The 16,518-nt window shown below is 43.5% G+C and overlaps 1 protein-coding gene across 1 annotated transcript in view; it reads left to right on the forward strand.

Moving 5' to 3' along the window:
• LOC130477705 (rap1 GTPase-GDP dissociation stimulator 1-like) overlaps positions 1–16,518 on the forward strand; it is a 68,460-nt gene that overhangs the window by 36,195 nt on the left and 15,747 nt on the right. Inside the window, exons 6-8 of the mRNA XM_056849752.1 lie at positions 294–437; positions 1,762–1,893; positions 9,599–9,733. Coding sequence (XP_056705730.1) covers positions 294–437; positions 1,762–1,893; positions 9,599–9,733 — 411 coding nt within the window. The remainder of the gene's footprint in view (positions 1–293; positions 438–1,761; positions 1,894–9,598; positions 9,734–16,518) is intronic.

Below are 16,518 nucleotides of genomic sequence, written 5' to 3' on the forward strand. Positions count from 1 at the left end.
GGGGTAAACCCGGAAGGGGCAATATTGTGTGCACTAATTGCTCCCTCCACCACCACCACAAGGAAGCTCCCACTTGTGGCAAATGGGGACCTGGCAACCCTAATGAAACCCCTCCTGACTATATTTAAAGGAGTGAGCCTAAGTTCCCCTCTGGAAATAAGACAGCGGGATAACCGGGCTCAAAAGGTTTGGGGACCCCTGATGTAGATCATGAGAAAGAGCTACTTTCCTGCTTAGTATGGACACAGACCCATCAAGAAACCCCTGACGTTTATGTCTTATGGCCTTCACAGATGCCCTAAAATTGCAGTTGGTGGAAGCTGGCATCCAGGAGGCTGTGACAGAGATCCTGCTGAGGCTCCAGGACAGCTCCAAGCCAGAAGACATGTGTAGCTTGAAAGCCGCGTCTGATCTAATTGTGTCCTTGCTTCTCGGAGGTAAGAATAAAAAGAGCCAGCAGGGAATTCGGATGCTCCCAGCAAGAGCAGGTGCCATTTTCTTTAAAAAAGACCATAAAATTGTACCATGACTGAAATGCCCACCTCTGTCTCCAAGATAAGGAGTCGCCTACAGGCATTTTGTGGTGCTAGGCCACTTTGGGCCAGAGGTTCCAGGAGGAAGAGTGAGGCAGCAGCCATTTATGCAGGGCCGTTTCCCTCGTGATCACCCCCGACGACTGCTTCAGGGCTTCCTTTGGATTAGGCAGGCCTTTCCCGCCCCCCAGAGGTGGCTTCACTCTCACTTGCACATTTCGCCTATGTTTTCCGGATGCTGTTTTAGTAAGGTCGCCAACCTCCAGGTACTAGCTGGAGATCTCTTGCTGTTAAAACTGATCTACAGCAGATAGAGATCAGTTCACCTGGAGAAAATGGCCACTTTGGCCATTGGACCCTATGGCAATGAAGTCCCTCCCCAGGCTCCGCCCCAAAAACCTTCCACCAATGGTGAAGAGGGGCCTGGCAACCCTATGTTTTAGCCAGACCATACACACAACTCTAAATGAGAATCAAAGGCATGCATCTAATGAGGTAACCTGCAGGGTTGCCAACTGCCAGGTAGTAGCAGGAGATCTCCTGCTAATTCAACTGATCTCCAGCCAATCAGATCACCTGGAGAAAAATGGCCGCTTTGGCAATTGGACTCTATGGCATTGAAGTCCCTCCCCTCCCCAAACCCAGCCCTCCTCAGGCTCCACCCCAAAAATCTCCCGCCGGTGGTGAAGAGGGACCTGGCAACCCTACTAACCTGACATGGGGAGAAAAACTGGTTATATTTTTTTAAAAAAATTAACAAGCATATTTAAAACTGCAAAATGTTTCCACTTCTTTTACCCCACTGGTTGGATACCCATCCTGGCAAGAGGGATTGACCTGCATTCCAGGGAGGTGGGAAGATCAGGGGACTATTGAGTTAGGGTTGCCAACCTCCAGGTGGGGCCTGGAGATCTCCCAGAATTATGATTGATCCCCAAACAACAGAGATCAGTTCCCGCGGAGAACATTACTGCTTTGGAGGGTGGACTCTATGGCATTACACCCTGTTGAGGTCCTGCCTCTTCCCAAACCCTACCCTCCTCAGGCTACGCCCCCAAATCTCCAGGAATTTCCCATCACAGAGTTGGCAACCCTATACTGAGTTGCTCCCAAGTGTATGGTGAGCAAAAGATAAAGCTGGAATAAAGGACTGACTTGCCAGAAAACCTGACGTTGGAATATGCGCTGACACGCTGCTGCCGGTCTGTCTCCATTTCTTGTGCTGCAGATGAATCCATGCAGCAGCTGTTTGCAGAGGGGCGTGGTGTGATCTACCAGAGCGTGGGCACGTGGCTGGCATCCAAGCACACCCAGTTACACCTGACAGGGGCTTTAGCTATTGCTAACTTTGCCAGGAATGGTAAGAATGCCTGTTCATTTTCTATTCCAATGGCCGCCGCTGAGGCTCTCGAGGCACTTTCTTGAAAGCAAGTCCAATGGGAAAACGACGCCTCTCACTTCCATGCAGATGTGTTTGAGACTGAGTTACAACAGAGTAGCAGTGAAGTCCTGGGTGGAGTTACACCCCTCTAAGTCCACCGAAGTCAAGGAGCTAAGAATTTCCAGGCGGCAGCTGGAGATATCCTGGTATTACAACTGATCTCCAGGTGACCTGGATCAATTCACCTGGAGAAAATTGTTGCTTTGGCAGGCGGACTCTGTGGCATTATTACCCCACTGATGTCCCTCCCCTCCTCAAACCCCATACTTCTCAGGCTCCACCCCTCCAAGTATTCCCCAACCTAGAGCTAAGGTGTAATTCTGCTTATAATTTTTGCCATTTATTGTGTAAACAGGCATAATGGCTCTCTCTCCCACTCACCTACCAATTATTTTGCTAAATTTATGGAAGCGTCTTCAACATCTGGAGTTGTGGATAATTGTGTATTTTAAAAAGGCATCTGGAATAGGGAGCCCTCTCTAGAAGGACTCAGACATTTGTTTTGGGAAGAGTAAATTTTTATAGAGCTGAAAAAGAACTTGTGAAGCTTTGTAGCCAACTTTATTTTTACTGAATAATTTTTTAATTAAAAAATAAAAATAAAATAAAGAATCACACCTTTATTGCAGCAGAAGTCTGTCAGGGTTTTTTGCTGTCAAGTTACAGCTGAATTATGATGACCCCATAAGTTTTTCAAGGCAAGAGACATTTAGAGGTGGTTTGCCATTGCTTATCTCTGTGTAGCAACCCTGGACTTCCTTGGTGGTCTCCCATCCAAATACTAACCAGGGCCGACCATGTTTCGCTTCTGAGATCGGGCCATCCAGGGCTATCCCGGTAAGGGCAGGACTAGCAGTTTCACCCACATATAGGGTTACCAAACCCTGGGGACTAGCTGGAGATCTCCTGCTATTACAACTGATCTCCAGCCGATAGAGATCAGTTCATCTGGAAAAATGGCCACTTTGGCAATTGGACTCTATGGTACTGAAGTCCCTCCCTTCCCCAAACCCCACCCTCCACAGGCTCTGCCCCAAAAACCTCTTGCCAGTGGTGAAGAGGTACCTGGCAACCCTACCCACATAACCATTTCAATGGCTATTTTTGCATGGTGATTAGCAGCATGTTCCAGGCTGAAGGGTCCTGCATATTTTTTTGAATTTTTCACACTGAACTGTCATTTTGGAAGTGACTGCAAAGCCGGCACATACCTGCTTCGCATTACTAAAGAGCCCATTTAATGCGACCTTTGGAGTTTGCCGCGAAGAATCCCCCTCAAGGAACCATGCAAAATAACAGCTGTGCATTAGCTATGCACATGCTAATTGCTATGCAAACAGGAACAAAAGAGCAGGCAAGTGGGGGTGGAATTTCTCCTTTTGCATTGGGACCATGAACAGACATTTTTAACGTCACATTTTAAAAAAGAGCTTTGAGCAAGCATCAAAACTGACCATGCATAAATGGCCACTGTGGAAGCCACAAGGTGGCAAACCAGGCATAGGGATGTCTTCTCAGGCCAGCTTTTGGGAGCTTGTCCGCGTGATGGTTTAATTGCCTCCCTGAAAGATGTCAAGAATATCCAGGAGATCATGGACATAAGGACATAAGAAAAGCCCTGCTGGATCAGACCAAGGCCCATCAAGTCCAGCAGTCTGTTCACACAGTGGCCAACCAACTTTAAATCATGATATAACAACAACTGCCTTTCATATCACTATGTAAAATGTGGTTTTGATTCATGAAGCCTAGGAAATTCCATTCTTTCAAAAAACAATTCCATGGCAACTATTACAGTGACAGGCAAAAAGTAGAGATGTAAAGCAGGGGGTGGGGGGAACCCAAAAAATTCAGGTGGGGAATTGTTTACATTCCCCCCCCCATTTTTTTCAGGAGGGGATCCTATGTCTTTCTTTTCCTTTTTGAGTAAGTGAATTGTTTTTAAGACAAGATTTTTCTCACTCATGAAAAAGTCTGAGGACTTTGTTTTCAATTTTTTCCAGTGGGAAAACTGGGAAATTTGGGAGAGCACTGGAAAAAATCCTAATTTTTTTCCCTTTTTGATGAGAGAAAAGTGCTAAGACGCTATACGATGCAGCAGTTTGTGGCTTTCTCTCATTCCAATATCCAAATTCCACAAATCTACCAATTAATACAATTTCATGTATACAACTAAGTTTTACATGATACATTTTTTTCCGGTTCTGGGGGGAATGGAAGTGTTGGGAAAAACTTAAATACATGCAATATTTACTTTACTGTCAAACCTAGACCCATCTGGCTGCTTTAACAACATTTAAAAAATGTGCTTTTCACCCAATAGCTTCAAGATTTCTGGAAAATTTACATCTGTAGCCAAAGCCTCTATTCCAATACACAATGGAAACCATGTAGGGTCTTATGTCTGGTCTGCACATCGTTCTTCACACACATAGAGTACTCAGTTAACCATACCATCTGTTTGGGCCCAGATCCCAGTGTTCACCAAAGGTTCCAGCTATGGTAGAACAATGAACACAAGCTGAGGTTTATTCTCACGCCCTACCAAGTGTGCAAAACCCACAGGCTGAGGCCTCATCAGAACTGGACCTTACACCTCCCATCTAGAACCCCTGGAGTTGCAAGCCTCCAGGTGGTGGCTGGGGATCTCCCACTATTAGAATTGATCTCCAGTCAACAGAGATGTTCACCTGGAGAAAATGACCACTTTGGATGGTGGATTCAATGGATCGCTGATGTCCCCCCAGGTACAAGCTGGAGATCTCCTGCTATTACAACTGATCTCCAGCCGATAGAGATCAGTTCATCTGGAAAAATGGCCACTTTGGCAGTTGGACTCTATGGTACTGAAGTCCCTCCCTTTCCCAAACCCCACCCTCCACAGGCTCTGCCCCAAAAACCTCTTGCCAGTGGTGAAGAGGTACCTGGCAACCCTACCCACATAACCATTTCAATGGCTATTTTTGCATGGTGATTAGCAGCATGGTCCAGGCTGAAGGGTCCTGCATATTTTTTTGAATTTTTCACACTGAACTGTCATTCTGGAAGTGACTGCAAAGCCAGCACATACCTGCTTCGCATTACTAAAGAGCCCATTTAGCGCGACCTTTGGAGTTTGCCGCGAAGAATCCCCCTCAAGGAACCATGCAAAATAACAGCTGTGCATTAGCTATGCACATGCTAATTGCTATGCAAACAGGAACAAAAGAGCAGGCAAGTGGGGGTGGAATTTCTCCTTTTGCATTGGGACCATGAACAGGCATTTTTGTCACATTTTAAAAAAGAGCTTTGAGCAAGCATCAAAACTGACCATGCATAAATGGCCACTGTGGAAGCCACAAGGTGGCAAACCAGGCATAGGGATGTCTTCTCAGGCCAGCTTTTGGGAGCTTGTCCGCGTGATGGTTTAATTGCCTCCCTGAAAGATGTCAAGAATATTCAGGAGATCATGGACATAAGGACATAAGAAAAGCCCTGCTGGATCAGACCAAGGCCCATCAAGTCCAGCAGTCTGTTCACACAGTGGCCAACCAACTTTAAATCATGATATAACAACAACTGCCTTTCATATCACTATGTAAAATGTGGTTTTGATTCATGAAGCCTAGGAAATTCCATTCTTTCAAAAAACAATTCCATGGCAACTATTACAGTGACAGGCAAAAAGTAGAGATGTAAAGCAGGGGGTGGGGGGAACCCAAAAAATTCAGGTGGGGAATTGTTTACATTCCCCCCCCCCATTTTTTTCAGGAGGGGATCCTATGTCTTTCTTTTCCTTTTTGAGTAAGTGAATTGTTTTTAAGACAAGATTTTTCTCACTCATGAAAAAGTCTGAGGACTTTGTTTTCAATTTTTTCCAGTGGGAAAACTGGGAAATTTGGGAGAGCACTGGAAAAAATCCTAATTTTTTTCCCTTTTTGATGAGAGAAAAGTGCTAAGACGCTATACGATGCAGCAGTTTGTGGCTTTCTCTCATTCCAATATCCAAATTCCACAAATCTACCAATTAATACAATTTCATGTATACAACTAAGTTTTACATGATACATTTTTTTCCGGTTCTGGGGGGAATGGAAGTGTTGGGAAAAACTTAAATACATGCAATATTTACTTTACTGTCAAACCTAGACCCATCTGGCTGCTTTAACAACATTTAAAAAATGTGCTTTTCACCCAATAGCTTCAAGATTTCTGGAAAATTTACATCTGTAGCCAAAGCCTCTATTCCAATACACAATGGAAACCATGTAGGGTCTTATGTCTGGTCTGCACATCGTTCTTCACACACATAGAGTACTCAGTTAACCATACCATCTGTTTGGGCCCAGATCCCAGTGTTCACCAAAGGTTCCAGCTATGGTAGAACAATGAACACAAGCTGAGGTTTATTCTCACGCCCTACCCAAGTGTGCAAAACCCACAGGCTGAGGCCTCATCAGAACTGGACCTTACACCTCCCATCTAGAACCCCTGGAGTTGCAAGCCTCCAGGTGGTGGCTGGGGATCTCCCACTATTAGAATTGATCTCCAGTCAACAGAGATGTTCACCTGGAGAAAATGACCACTTTGGATGGTGGATTCAATGGATCGCTGATGTCCCCCCAGGTACAAGCTGGAGATCTCCTGCTATTACAACTGATCTCCAGCCGATAGAGATCAGTTCATCTGGAAAAATGGCCACTTTGGCAGTTGGACTCTATGGTACTGAAGTCCCTCCCTTTCCCAAACCCCACCCTCCACAGGCTCTGCCCCAAAAACCTCTTGCCAGTGGTGAAGAGGTACCTGGCAACCCTACCCACATAACCATTTCAATGGCTATTTTTGCATGGTGATTAGCAGCATGGTCCAGGCTGAAGGGTCCTGCATATTTTTTTGAATTTTTCACACTGAACTGTCATTCTGGAAGTGACTGCAAAGCCAGCACATACCTGCTTCGCATTACTAAAGAGCCCATTTAGCGCGACCTTTGGAGTTTGCCGCGAAGAATCCCCCTCAAGGAACCATGCAAAATAACAGCTGTGCATTAGCTATGCACATGCTAATTGCTATGCAAACAGGAACAAAAGAGCAGGCAAGTGGGGGTGGAATTTCTCCTTTTGCATTGGGACCATGAACAGGCATTTTTGTCACATTTTAAAAAAGAGCTTTGAGCAAGCATCAAAACTGACCATGCATAAATGGCCACTGTGGAAGCCACAAGGTGGCAAACCAGGCATAGGGATGTCTTCTCAGGCCAGCTTTTGGGAGCTTGTCCGCGTGATGGTTTAATTGCCTCCCTGAAAGATGTCAAGAATATTCAGGAGATCATGGACATAAGGACATAAGAAAAGCCCTGCTGGATCAGACCAAGGCCCATCAAGTCCAGCAGTCTGTTCACACAGTGGCCAACCAACTTTAAATCATGATATAACAACAACTGCCTTTCATATCACTATGTAAAATGTGGTTTTGATTCATGAAGCCTAGGAAATTCCATTCTTTCAAAAAACAATTCCATGGCAACTATTACAGTGACAGGCAAAAAGTAGAGATGTAAAGCAGGGGGTGGGGGGAACCCAAAAAATTCAGGTGGGGAATTGTTTACATTCCCCCCCCCCATTTTTTTCAGGAGGGGATCCTATGTCTTTCTTTTCCTTTTTGAGTAAGTGAATTGTTTTTAAGACAAGATTTTTCTCACTCATGAAAAAGTCTGAGGACTTTGTTTTCAATTTTTTCCAGTGGGAAAACTGGGAAATTTGGGAGAGCACTGGAAAAAATCCTATTTTTTTTCTCTTTTTAATGAGAGAAAAGTGCTAAGACGCTATACGATGCAGCAGTTTGTGGCTTTCTCTCATTCCAATATCCAAATTCCACAAATCTACCAATTAATACAATTTCATGTATACAACTAAGTTTTACATGATACATTTTTTTCCGGTTCTGGGGGGAATGGAAGTGTTGGGAAAAACTTAAATACATGCAATATTTACTTTACTGTCAAACCTAGACCCATCTGGCTGCTTTAACAACATTTAAAAAATGTGCTTTTCACCCAATAGCTTCAAGATTTCTGGAAAATTTACATCTGTAGCCAAAGCCTCTATTCCAATACACAATGGAAACCGTGTAGGGTCTTATGTCTGGTCTGCACATCGTTCTTCACACACATAGAGTACTCAGTTAACCATACCATCTGTTTGGGCCCAGATCCCAGTGTTCACCAAAGGTTCCAGCTATGGTAGAACAATGAACACAAGCTGAGGTTTATTCTCACGCCCTACCCAAGTGTGCAAAACCCACAGGCTGAGGCCTCATCAGAACTGGACCTTACACCTCCCATCTAGAACCCCTGGAGTTGCCAGCCTCCAGGTGGTGGCTGGGGATCTCCCACTATTAGAATTGATCTCCAGTCAACAGAGATGTTCACCTGGAGAAAATGACCACTTTGGATGGTGGATTCAATGGATCGCTGATGTCCCCCCAGGTACAAGCTGGAGATCTCCTGCTATTACAACTGATCTCCAGCTGATAGAGATCAGTTCACCTGGAGAAAATGGCTGCTTTGACAATTGGACTCTATGGCATTGAAGTCCCTCCCCTCCCCAAACCCTGCCCTCCTCTGGCTCTACCCTAAAAACCTCCCGCCGGTGGCAAAGAGGGACCTGGAAACCCTAGATCTCACACTCCCTTCAGTATCTCTAAAAGGAGTTGGGTTTGGGAAATCTACATACTTATTTCATCAAATACAAATTTGTCTTGTAAAATGCAGGTGATTGAGAAATTATCATCATCATGATCATCATCACCTTTATTAGGCATTTACCACACCACAGTTATAAAATAAGATTACAAAAAAACCCAGAGTCTATAAAAGCATTAAAAGAATATTGTTAGCAACATTATCTAGTGGCGCGTACAAGCAGTTTGTGTATCCTTGATACAGCTAGCAGGTATCTGGCTGCTTGTTGAGTGATAAAAGAATTTCCGTCTGATAAATAATACACCACCAACTGCTGCTCTGAGAAACTCCGAGCACTTGACAACATAAGGTCTGATATAAACGTTCCTTGGCCTCAAGTAAAACTTACAGTGCAGTAACACATGAATTAAGTGTTCAGGTACCCCAACCATGCATGGACAACACCTGTCGTTGAGAGGAATTCTCTTATATCAACCATATAAAATGGCTGATGGGAGAATATTAAACCTGGCAAGCATAAATGCTCTGTGGACAACAGTTGATTCCAAATGAGGAAAGTAAGCAGCTAATGTTCCATAATCTGGAACAATACCATGAAACATAGGAGAACAATGTCTGTTCACTAAAGAAACTAAAGTTTGCATTAATTAGAAATTCTTTAATCCCCAGGTGACCATTGTCACCTTCAGACATGCGCCTGCCCAAAACACAAAACCAATTTTCTCTTTCGCTATAAAAACTTTGAATTTACCTCCCCCCAAAATTTGACTAACTGCAGAGTCCCTCCGGAAGGTTTGGAAAGGTTGGCCACCCTGAAACAAAGCGTTGCCTCCTGCGTAAGGCTTCAGAGGTAAAGCCGTCAAAAACTTGAGGTTAGTTTTCCCAGCAACGAGCCCCGCTGACTCTAATCTTTGGGCTGTCTCCTTTTCCTCTTGATTTTCCAAGACAGCAACTGTGTTCGTATGGTTCAGATGGGAGTGGTGCTTCAGCTGCTGGATCTTTTAGAGCAGCACGTGGAAAGTGAAGACGTCTCAGTTCAGCATGCTGCTCTCAGCGCGCTCCGAAACCTTGCCATACCAGGTACAACAAAAACCACCAGGAAAATTATTTAAGTGGAGGGGGGGGAACTAAGGCTACATAAAAGTATTTGATGACGTACGAAGGGAGTACTAAGGCAATGAAGTGGGCAAATGGGGGGGGGAGAAATTGTGGAAATTAGGGTTGCCAGCCCCCAGGATTACAATAGATCTCCAGGCTATAGAAGCCAGTTCGCCTGCAGGAAATGGCTGATTTGGACAGCAGACTCTATGGTATTATGCCAGGGCTGTCTTAACAGCATTATGGGCCCCTGGGCAAACCAGTGTGCTGGGTCCCCTACGACAACCACTCACAGGAATAAAAAGTAAATGGTCAATAATATTAAACATATATTTATTTTATTGGCACTTCAACAAAACTGGTGTTAAAACATTAAAAACATGCTGTATAGCAGCAACTAATCAATATGATAAACATTTGAACAATTCACAAGGCTTGAAAAACACAATAATACTCAGTAAGCCACACAGATTAGAATATGAAATTACTACGGACTTCTTATTATAACAAGCATTTGCGGCATTTCTTTTCAGAGAATTGCTTTATTATTGGCTTGAAGTCAATGGTCTTCAGGATGTCATTTTCCATGCACATGAGTGAAAGCCAGTTCAAACGATGCTGCCCCATTGTGCTACGAAGCAGATTTTTTATAAGTTTCAGTCTTGAAGAAAAACGTTCTCCTGTACAGTTGGTCACCATCATGCACATGAACACTCTGAGTGCAATTTCAACATTCGGGAATACAGATTTCAAATTGTCCGAAATTATTTTTCTGTACAGTGCAGGGAGAGTCTCACAATTTTCATCAAGAGCCATGTAGTGCTTGAGATGCTCACATTCATTTAAAAGGTCATCATAATTCAGGTCTTTGTGATTAGCCAGATGTTCACACTTTTTCTTTAGTGCATCAGAAGCAATGGTTTTCAATTCACTGAAGAAAGAAAACAGATTTCCAATCTGTGAATAAGCCTGTGCACATTTTGTCAGTTCAAAGATTAGAGTGTCCAGAATAGGGAGGAAAGTTTCCACCCTGAACTTTTCCGTTTTACTGAGAAGTACCTCTCCTGATCCATCATATCTACTAAGACGCACACTTCGTTTTCGTTCCCATTTTTTCCCATCACTGTAATCTGTATCTGGACACATACTCCTGGCTTTGGACTCATATTCACTAAATTTGTCTCTAGTTTCCAGAATATAGGTTTTCATAGACTCAAAAAGATTCGTGCCAACAAGGATGTTCACATCCTTTGATTGCAGGACCTTGCTTGTTTGTTCATTCTTTCTAGCATGTCATTCCAAAGAACTATGAGAAAAATTGTTTCCAGGTTTTCCAATTTTTTTGCTCAATCCTTCTGCCTCTCGCCTTGTATTCACTTGCTGTTCATTGTCAGCTGATAGAGAATCCAGTGCATGTTTTATTTTCTCGAAACCCCCATACAGAGCATGAACAGCATCAAAATGCGCTTACCATCGTGTGTCAGACAGATGCTTGACCACAAAATCTTTTCCTACAGATGATGTCAATACATTCCAGCGATGAGTAGAACCAGCAAAAAATGAATACAGGTGCTGAACAAAGTCAAAGAATTTTACAGTCTGTAGACCACACTCTGCTGCTTTTACTCCCACCAAGTTCAGACTGTGTCCAGCACAGGGGACATAGATGGCAAACTCATTGAGTTGATGAATCCGTGTTTGCAATTCAGTATATCATCCCGACATATTTGAGGCATTATCGTATGACTGACCATGGCAGTTTGATAGTGGAATGTTGTTCTCATTAAGAAAATCCACAACAGTGTCTGTTAGATCCTTTGCTCAATGAGAAAAGATGGGGATGAACATCAAGAAATGTTAGGCTCACAGCCTTTAATGTATCGGACCGTAAATGTCAGTTGATCTGTGTGAGAGATGTCTGGAGTGGAATCTACACTTATTGAATAATACTTTGACTCTTTTACTTCTTCAAGAATAGTACAAAGAACCTGTTGTCCCATTAATTCAATAAATTCCTCACAAATATTTGCAGATAAATATGACGGATTCCCTTTTCCAGGATTTCTATACATTTTGAGATGTTCTTCCAAGAAAGGGTCAAAATCACTCAGCAGCTCTAGTATACCTAACTAGTTGCCATTTTTTGCTGACCCAATAATCTGATTTTTTCCACGAAATGGCAAACTTCTGGAGGCAAGAAAGCAAATTACAGAAACCACACGTGGCAGCACTTTATGCAACTATTCCTGCTCTGAGCGATGTTGCTCAAGTAATAAAGAATCTACACTTCCAGTTTCTTTATGCCTTATCAAATATCCTGTCATATACTTCCGATGTTCTTCTCCATTTTCATGTTATACAATAACATTGCTGTGCTTCCAGTCATTGAACCCCCGATGTAGCAAAGGGAGATTCTTTCTTGAGTAGCCATTCATGTTTTACACACTCGCCATTCCGCAGTTCACATTTGAACACATCATTTGATAAATACCTTGCCTTCATATTCTCTACTCCAGCTGTTTTATACACTCTGCCTGAGTTTGAAAGGTTGCTATCATGATTCTGACATAATGAGGGCCCACTACAAATCCAGTATTCTATTGCGTTAGTATCATTAATGTTCCATAGCCCCGGATCTGTGTCTTGGATTGCAAACTCCTTTACTGTTACAGATTTGGGTATTTCCTTTTGTAAAATGTCACCAGCAGCAGCACAGGCAATGATGATATGTCTTCTGAAACTGGATGATTGGTAGCAGGAATGGATGTAGATGTGGATGCTATATCTGAAGGAAGGGTATGAGTGGTTCTCATTGCACCTGTGTTGAGCCGTGATGTTAATTTTGGAAGTTTTCCTATTTTCTCCTTCTCCTCTGCAGCTCTCTTCCTCTTCTGTGCTCCACTCAAAACATTATGTTTCATTTCTTCTGAAAGGGTTATTCACCTGGAAATATATATCTTAAATATTTAGTATTTAGTCCCACACCAGTCCAGTGTAGGGTTATATTATATAAGTGTGCTTGCAACAAGACCTAAATATTTAAACATTCTGCTTCCATAATGAACGTGTCATTCCTTTAATTGTACGAATAGTCTTTATTCTTAATACAAACTCTCTACTGTGTGCTGATTCACAAAACTACTGGACAAGACCTAGATCTAGCTTACTGGCACAGCTAGGTTGTCTGGCACTGATCTGGCCTCATCTATGTATAGGTCTACCAGACTACATTCAACAATGTTCTCAACTTGCACAATTAAAAAGCTTATCCATTCATATATTCACAAACTATCAATACCTGGTTATTAGTACTGCATCATAAATTCATAATCTTAAATAACCACTACATGACTACCGTACAAGTGTTCAATGTTGTGACTGAATCTCAGGTTCAATCACTAATAATCTATGCATAGCCCTATACCTGGGTTCATATACAATGTATAAATATATCCAATAATCATGTCATTGCTATTAATAGTACTACTGCTATTAATAGTACTACTAATAGTCAGCTGAGTTTAAGTGACGTAACATATACGCTAAATTATGTTATATAGCACAAGATCCATACACATAGGCCTACATGCAAGTGAGGTGGCACTGTGGCAGAGGTGACTGCAGTACTAACCCAGGAATACTAAATCAGAGACAAATCACAATGTCCATTTGTTACACAATAGCATTGCAGCAAATATTATTTTATAATTTAGTATAGTCTAGACTGTGTAGTAGTATTTATTTATGGCAAGTCACAGATTAGCATAGGGCCCCTATGCTTGTGGGGCCCCCGGGCAAGTGCCCATCGGGCCCATGCGTTAAGATGGCCCTGATTATGCCCCCTAAGGTCCTTCCCAAACCCTGCCATCCCCAGTCTCCCCCGCTTAAATCTCCAGGAATTTCCCAATCTGGTGTTGGCAACTAGGGTTCCCAACCAACTGGGGCTGCCCACTAACCCTCAGCTAGTCAGCGGGTGAAAGCAAACCCAGTGGACAGCGGAGCAGCAACAAGCAACCCCAGCACAGTTACGTCACTTCTGTGGTGACTCAGAAGCTCTGGTTTGTGCTGGGGACACTCTAGTGTTCTCTGCCCCCACCCCTAAAAAAAACCCTCTATGCAAACCATAGAGTTTTGGGGGGAGAAAACTATAGAGGATTTGGGGAGGGGAGGGACCTCAATGGGATACATTGCCATACAGTTACTGTTGCCAGTCTCCAGGTGGGGCTTAGAGATCTCCTGCAATTGCAACTGATCTCCAGGTGACAGAGATCATTTCCCCTAGAGAATGCCGCTTTGGAAGGTGGACTCTATGGCATTATACCCCATTGAGGTTCCTCACCAAACCCCGCACTCCCCAGGCTCCACCCCCAAAATCTCCAGGTATTTTTCAGCCCAGAGCTAAGTGTGCCTTGCTTCAGTAATACACCCAAACCCAAATTCAAGCTGTGCATCTTGCCACTTGATTTAAAAAACAAAACAAAACTCTGCATTACTCAACACTGGATCAGAGCGAGGTTTGTGGTCTGAACTTTTCTGTCCTGACAGCTGGTAGGACATCAGGCGGAAGTCTGTATTCTCCCTTCACATCAGGAGGGCTCAGAAGAAATGATGAAAACATCAGGAAGACGAAAGGGGCAGAAGCGGTTTGCTTAGCGGAGAATTCTGTAAGAAAACCCGCACCGCGAAATCCTTCTATGTTTCCCAGATGTTTTCAAAGCTCTACCACCTAAAGCAATTTTAGGCCTCAGGTTGAAAACCGGCATTCCCCTATCGATTCGTGGGCTATCCTTTCAAAAAGACAGGAAGGAAGGAAGGAAGGAAGGAAGGAAGGAAGGAAGGAAGGAAGGAAGGAAGGAAGGAAGGAAGGAAGGAAGGAAGGTCAGATTTATCATTAATACAGCATAAGCCAGTCAAACACGTGCCATTTATACAAAAGGTAAAAAATTATAGCAGTTTAAAAAAAGGAAGGAAGGAAGGAAGGAACCACAGAAAGAAAGCCAAGCAGCATAGGAAACAAAATCAATTCGTTACAGTCTTTAAAAAAAAATAAGGAAGTCCAGACGGACACAAGAGCCATTATTAATTGATTAAATCCTCAGGGTGCAGCCCGGGGAACTCTCTTTGAAACTTGTACCAAACTCAAGGGTCTACAGTTTGAACTTTCCACTGCCAAGCCCAAGAAAATGACAAACAAGTTAATTAACTGCCCGCTCCCCAGCATGATCAAGATGCCAGCCAGGGAGGCATGCCCGCTGCACTTGCCCTTGGCAAGAAAGCAAGCAAAGGGACAGTGTCGGGAAATGGGTTGGCAGCATGCCAGTTCTTTTTCCCTCCGGGGAGGTTTGCTTTCAATTATAACCTCAGCTGGCTTCACCGTAAAAATATGGTCACAGTGAGAAATTGAACTTGTTCAAATTACAGGAATAACAGCTAGGGTTGCCAGCTCCAGGTTGGGAAATACCTGGAGATTTTGGGGGCGGAGTCTGAGGAGGGCAGGGTTTGGGGAGAGGAAGAACTTCAGCACCATAGAGTCCAATGGCCAAAGCAGCCATTTTCTCCAGTGGAACAGGTCTCTATTGGCTGGAGATCAGTTGTAATAGCAGAAGATCTCCAGCTAGTACCTGGAGGTTAAACTAAAGGAAAAGAACTGTAATGGCTCTTAAAAATGTACACAAACAAGTATTCAATGAAAAAGTGAATTTTAGTGCCAAAGTGAAAACTACAAAAATTAACAAAGGAAACTTACTAAATGCTAAGAGTACAAACTCGATACAACAATGTACCACAGGCAAGGATTCAGTTCTTATCTCATTCAATCACTTGTAATCCCTTAGGACTTGTGTACAGTTCATATACTTATAAATCCCACAGGCGCAGGAAGAAGAAGACTGGCGAGAAATGGAGGAACGCCGTCCGGATGCTTCGCGTTTTCACTACCACGTGGGCAGCTTCATCAGCTCTCTATTCAAGTTGGAGTCAAAGCTCCTTCAGAAATTTGAATGAGATAAGAACTGAATCCTTGCCTGTGGTACATTGTTGTATCGAGTTTGTAGTCTTAGCATTTTGTAAGTTTCCTTTGTTAATTTTTGTAGTTTTCACTTTGGCACTAAAATTCACTTTTTCATTGAATACTTGTTTGTGTACATTTTTTAGAGCCGTTACTGCTCTTTTCCTTTAGCTTGACTATTGTAGTATATGTGCAATTTCTGCTCCAGTACCTGAAGGTTGGCAACCCTAGTAACAACAGGCATCAAAATGGCTTGTTGATAGGGTTGTCAAATCTGGGTTGGGAACTTCCTGGAGATTTGTGGGGGGAGCCTGAGAGGGAGGGGTGGGGGAGGGGGACCTCAGTGGGGGTATAATGCCATACAGTCTGCCTCCAAAGATGCCATTTTCTCCAGGGGAAATGATCTCTGTCATCTGGAGATCAGTTGTAATTCTAGGAGATCTCCAGGCCCCACCTGGAGGTTGGCAAACCCTACTTGTTGATCTTCATTGACAGGCGATCAGAACAAATGTGGAACATTCAATTGGTACAGTTGCCAGCAACTTCCAGCACGGGAGCCAGCGTGGTGAAGTGGTTAAGAGCGGTGGTTTGGAGCAGTAGACTTTAATCTGGAGAACCGGGTTTGATTCTCCACTCCTCCACATGACCAGCAGACACTAATCTAGTGAACTGGGTTGGTTTCCCCACTCCTACACATGAAGCCTGCTGGGTGACTTTGAGCTAGTCACAGCTCTCTCAGCCTCACCTACCTCACAGGGTG

The sequence above is a fragment of the Euleptes europaea genome, chromosome 5 (assembly GCF_029931775.1).
Source record: "Euleptes europaea isolate rEulEur1 chromosome 5, rEulEur1.hap1, whole genome shotgun sequence".
NCBI classification, from domain to species: Eukaryota; Metazoa; Chordata; class Lepidosauria; order Squamata; family Sphaerodactylidae; genus Euleptes; species Euleptes europaea.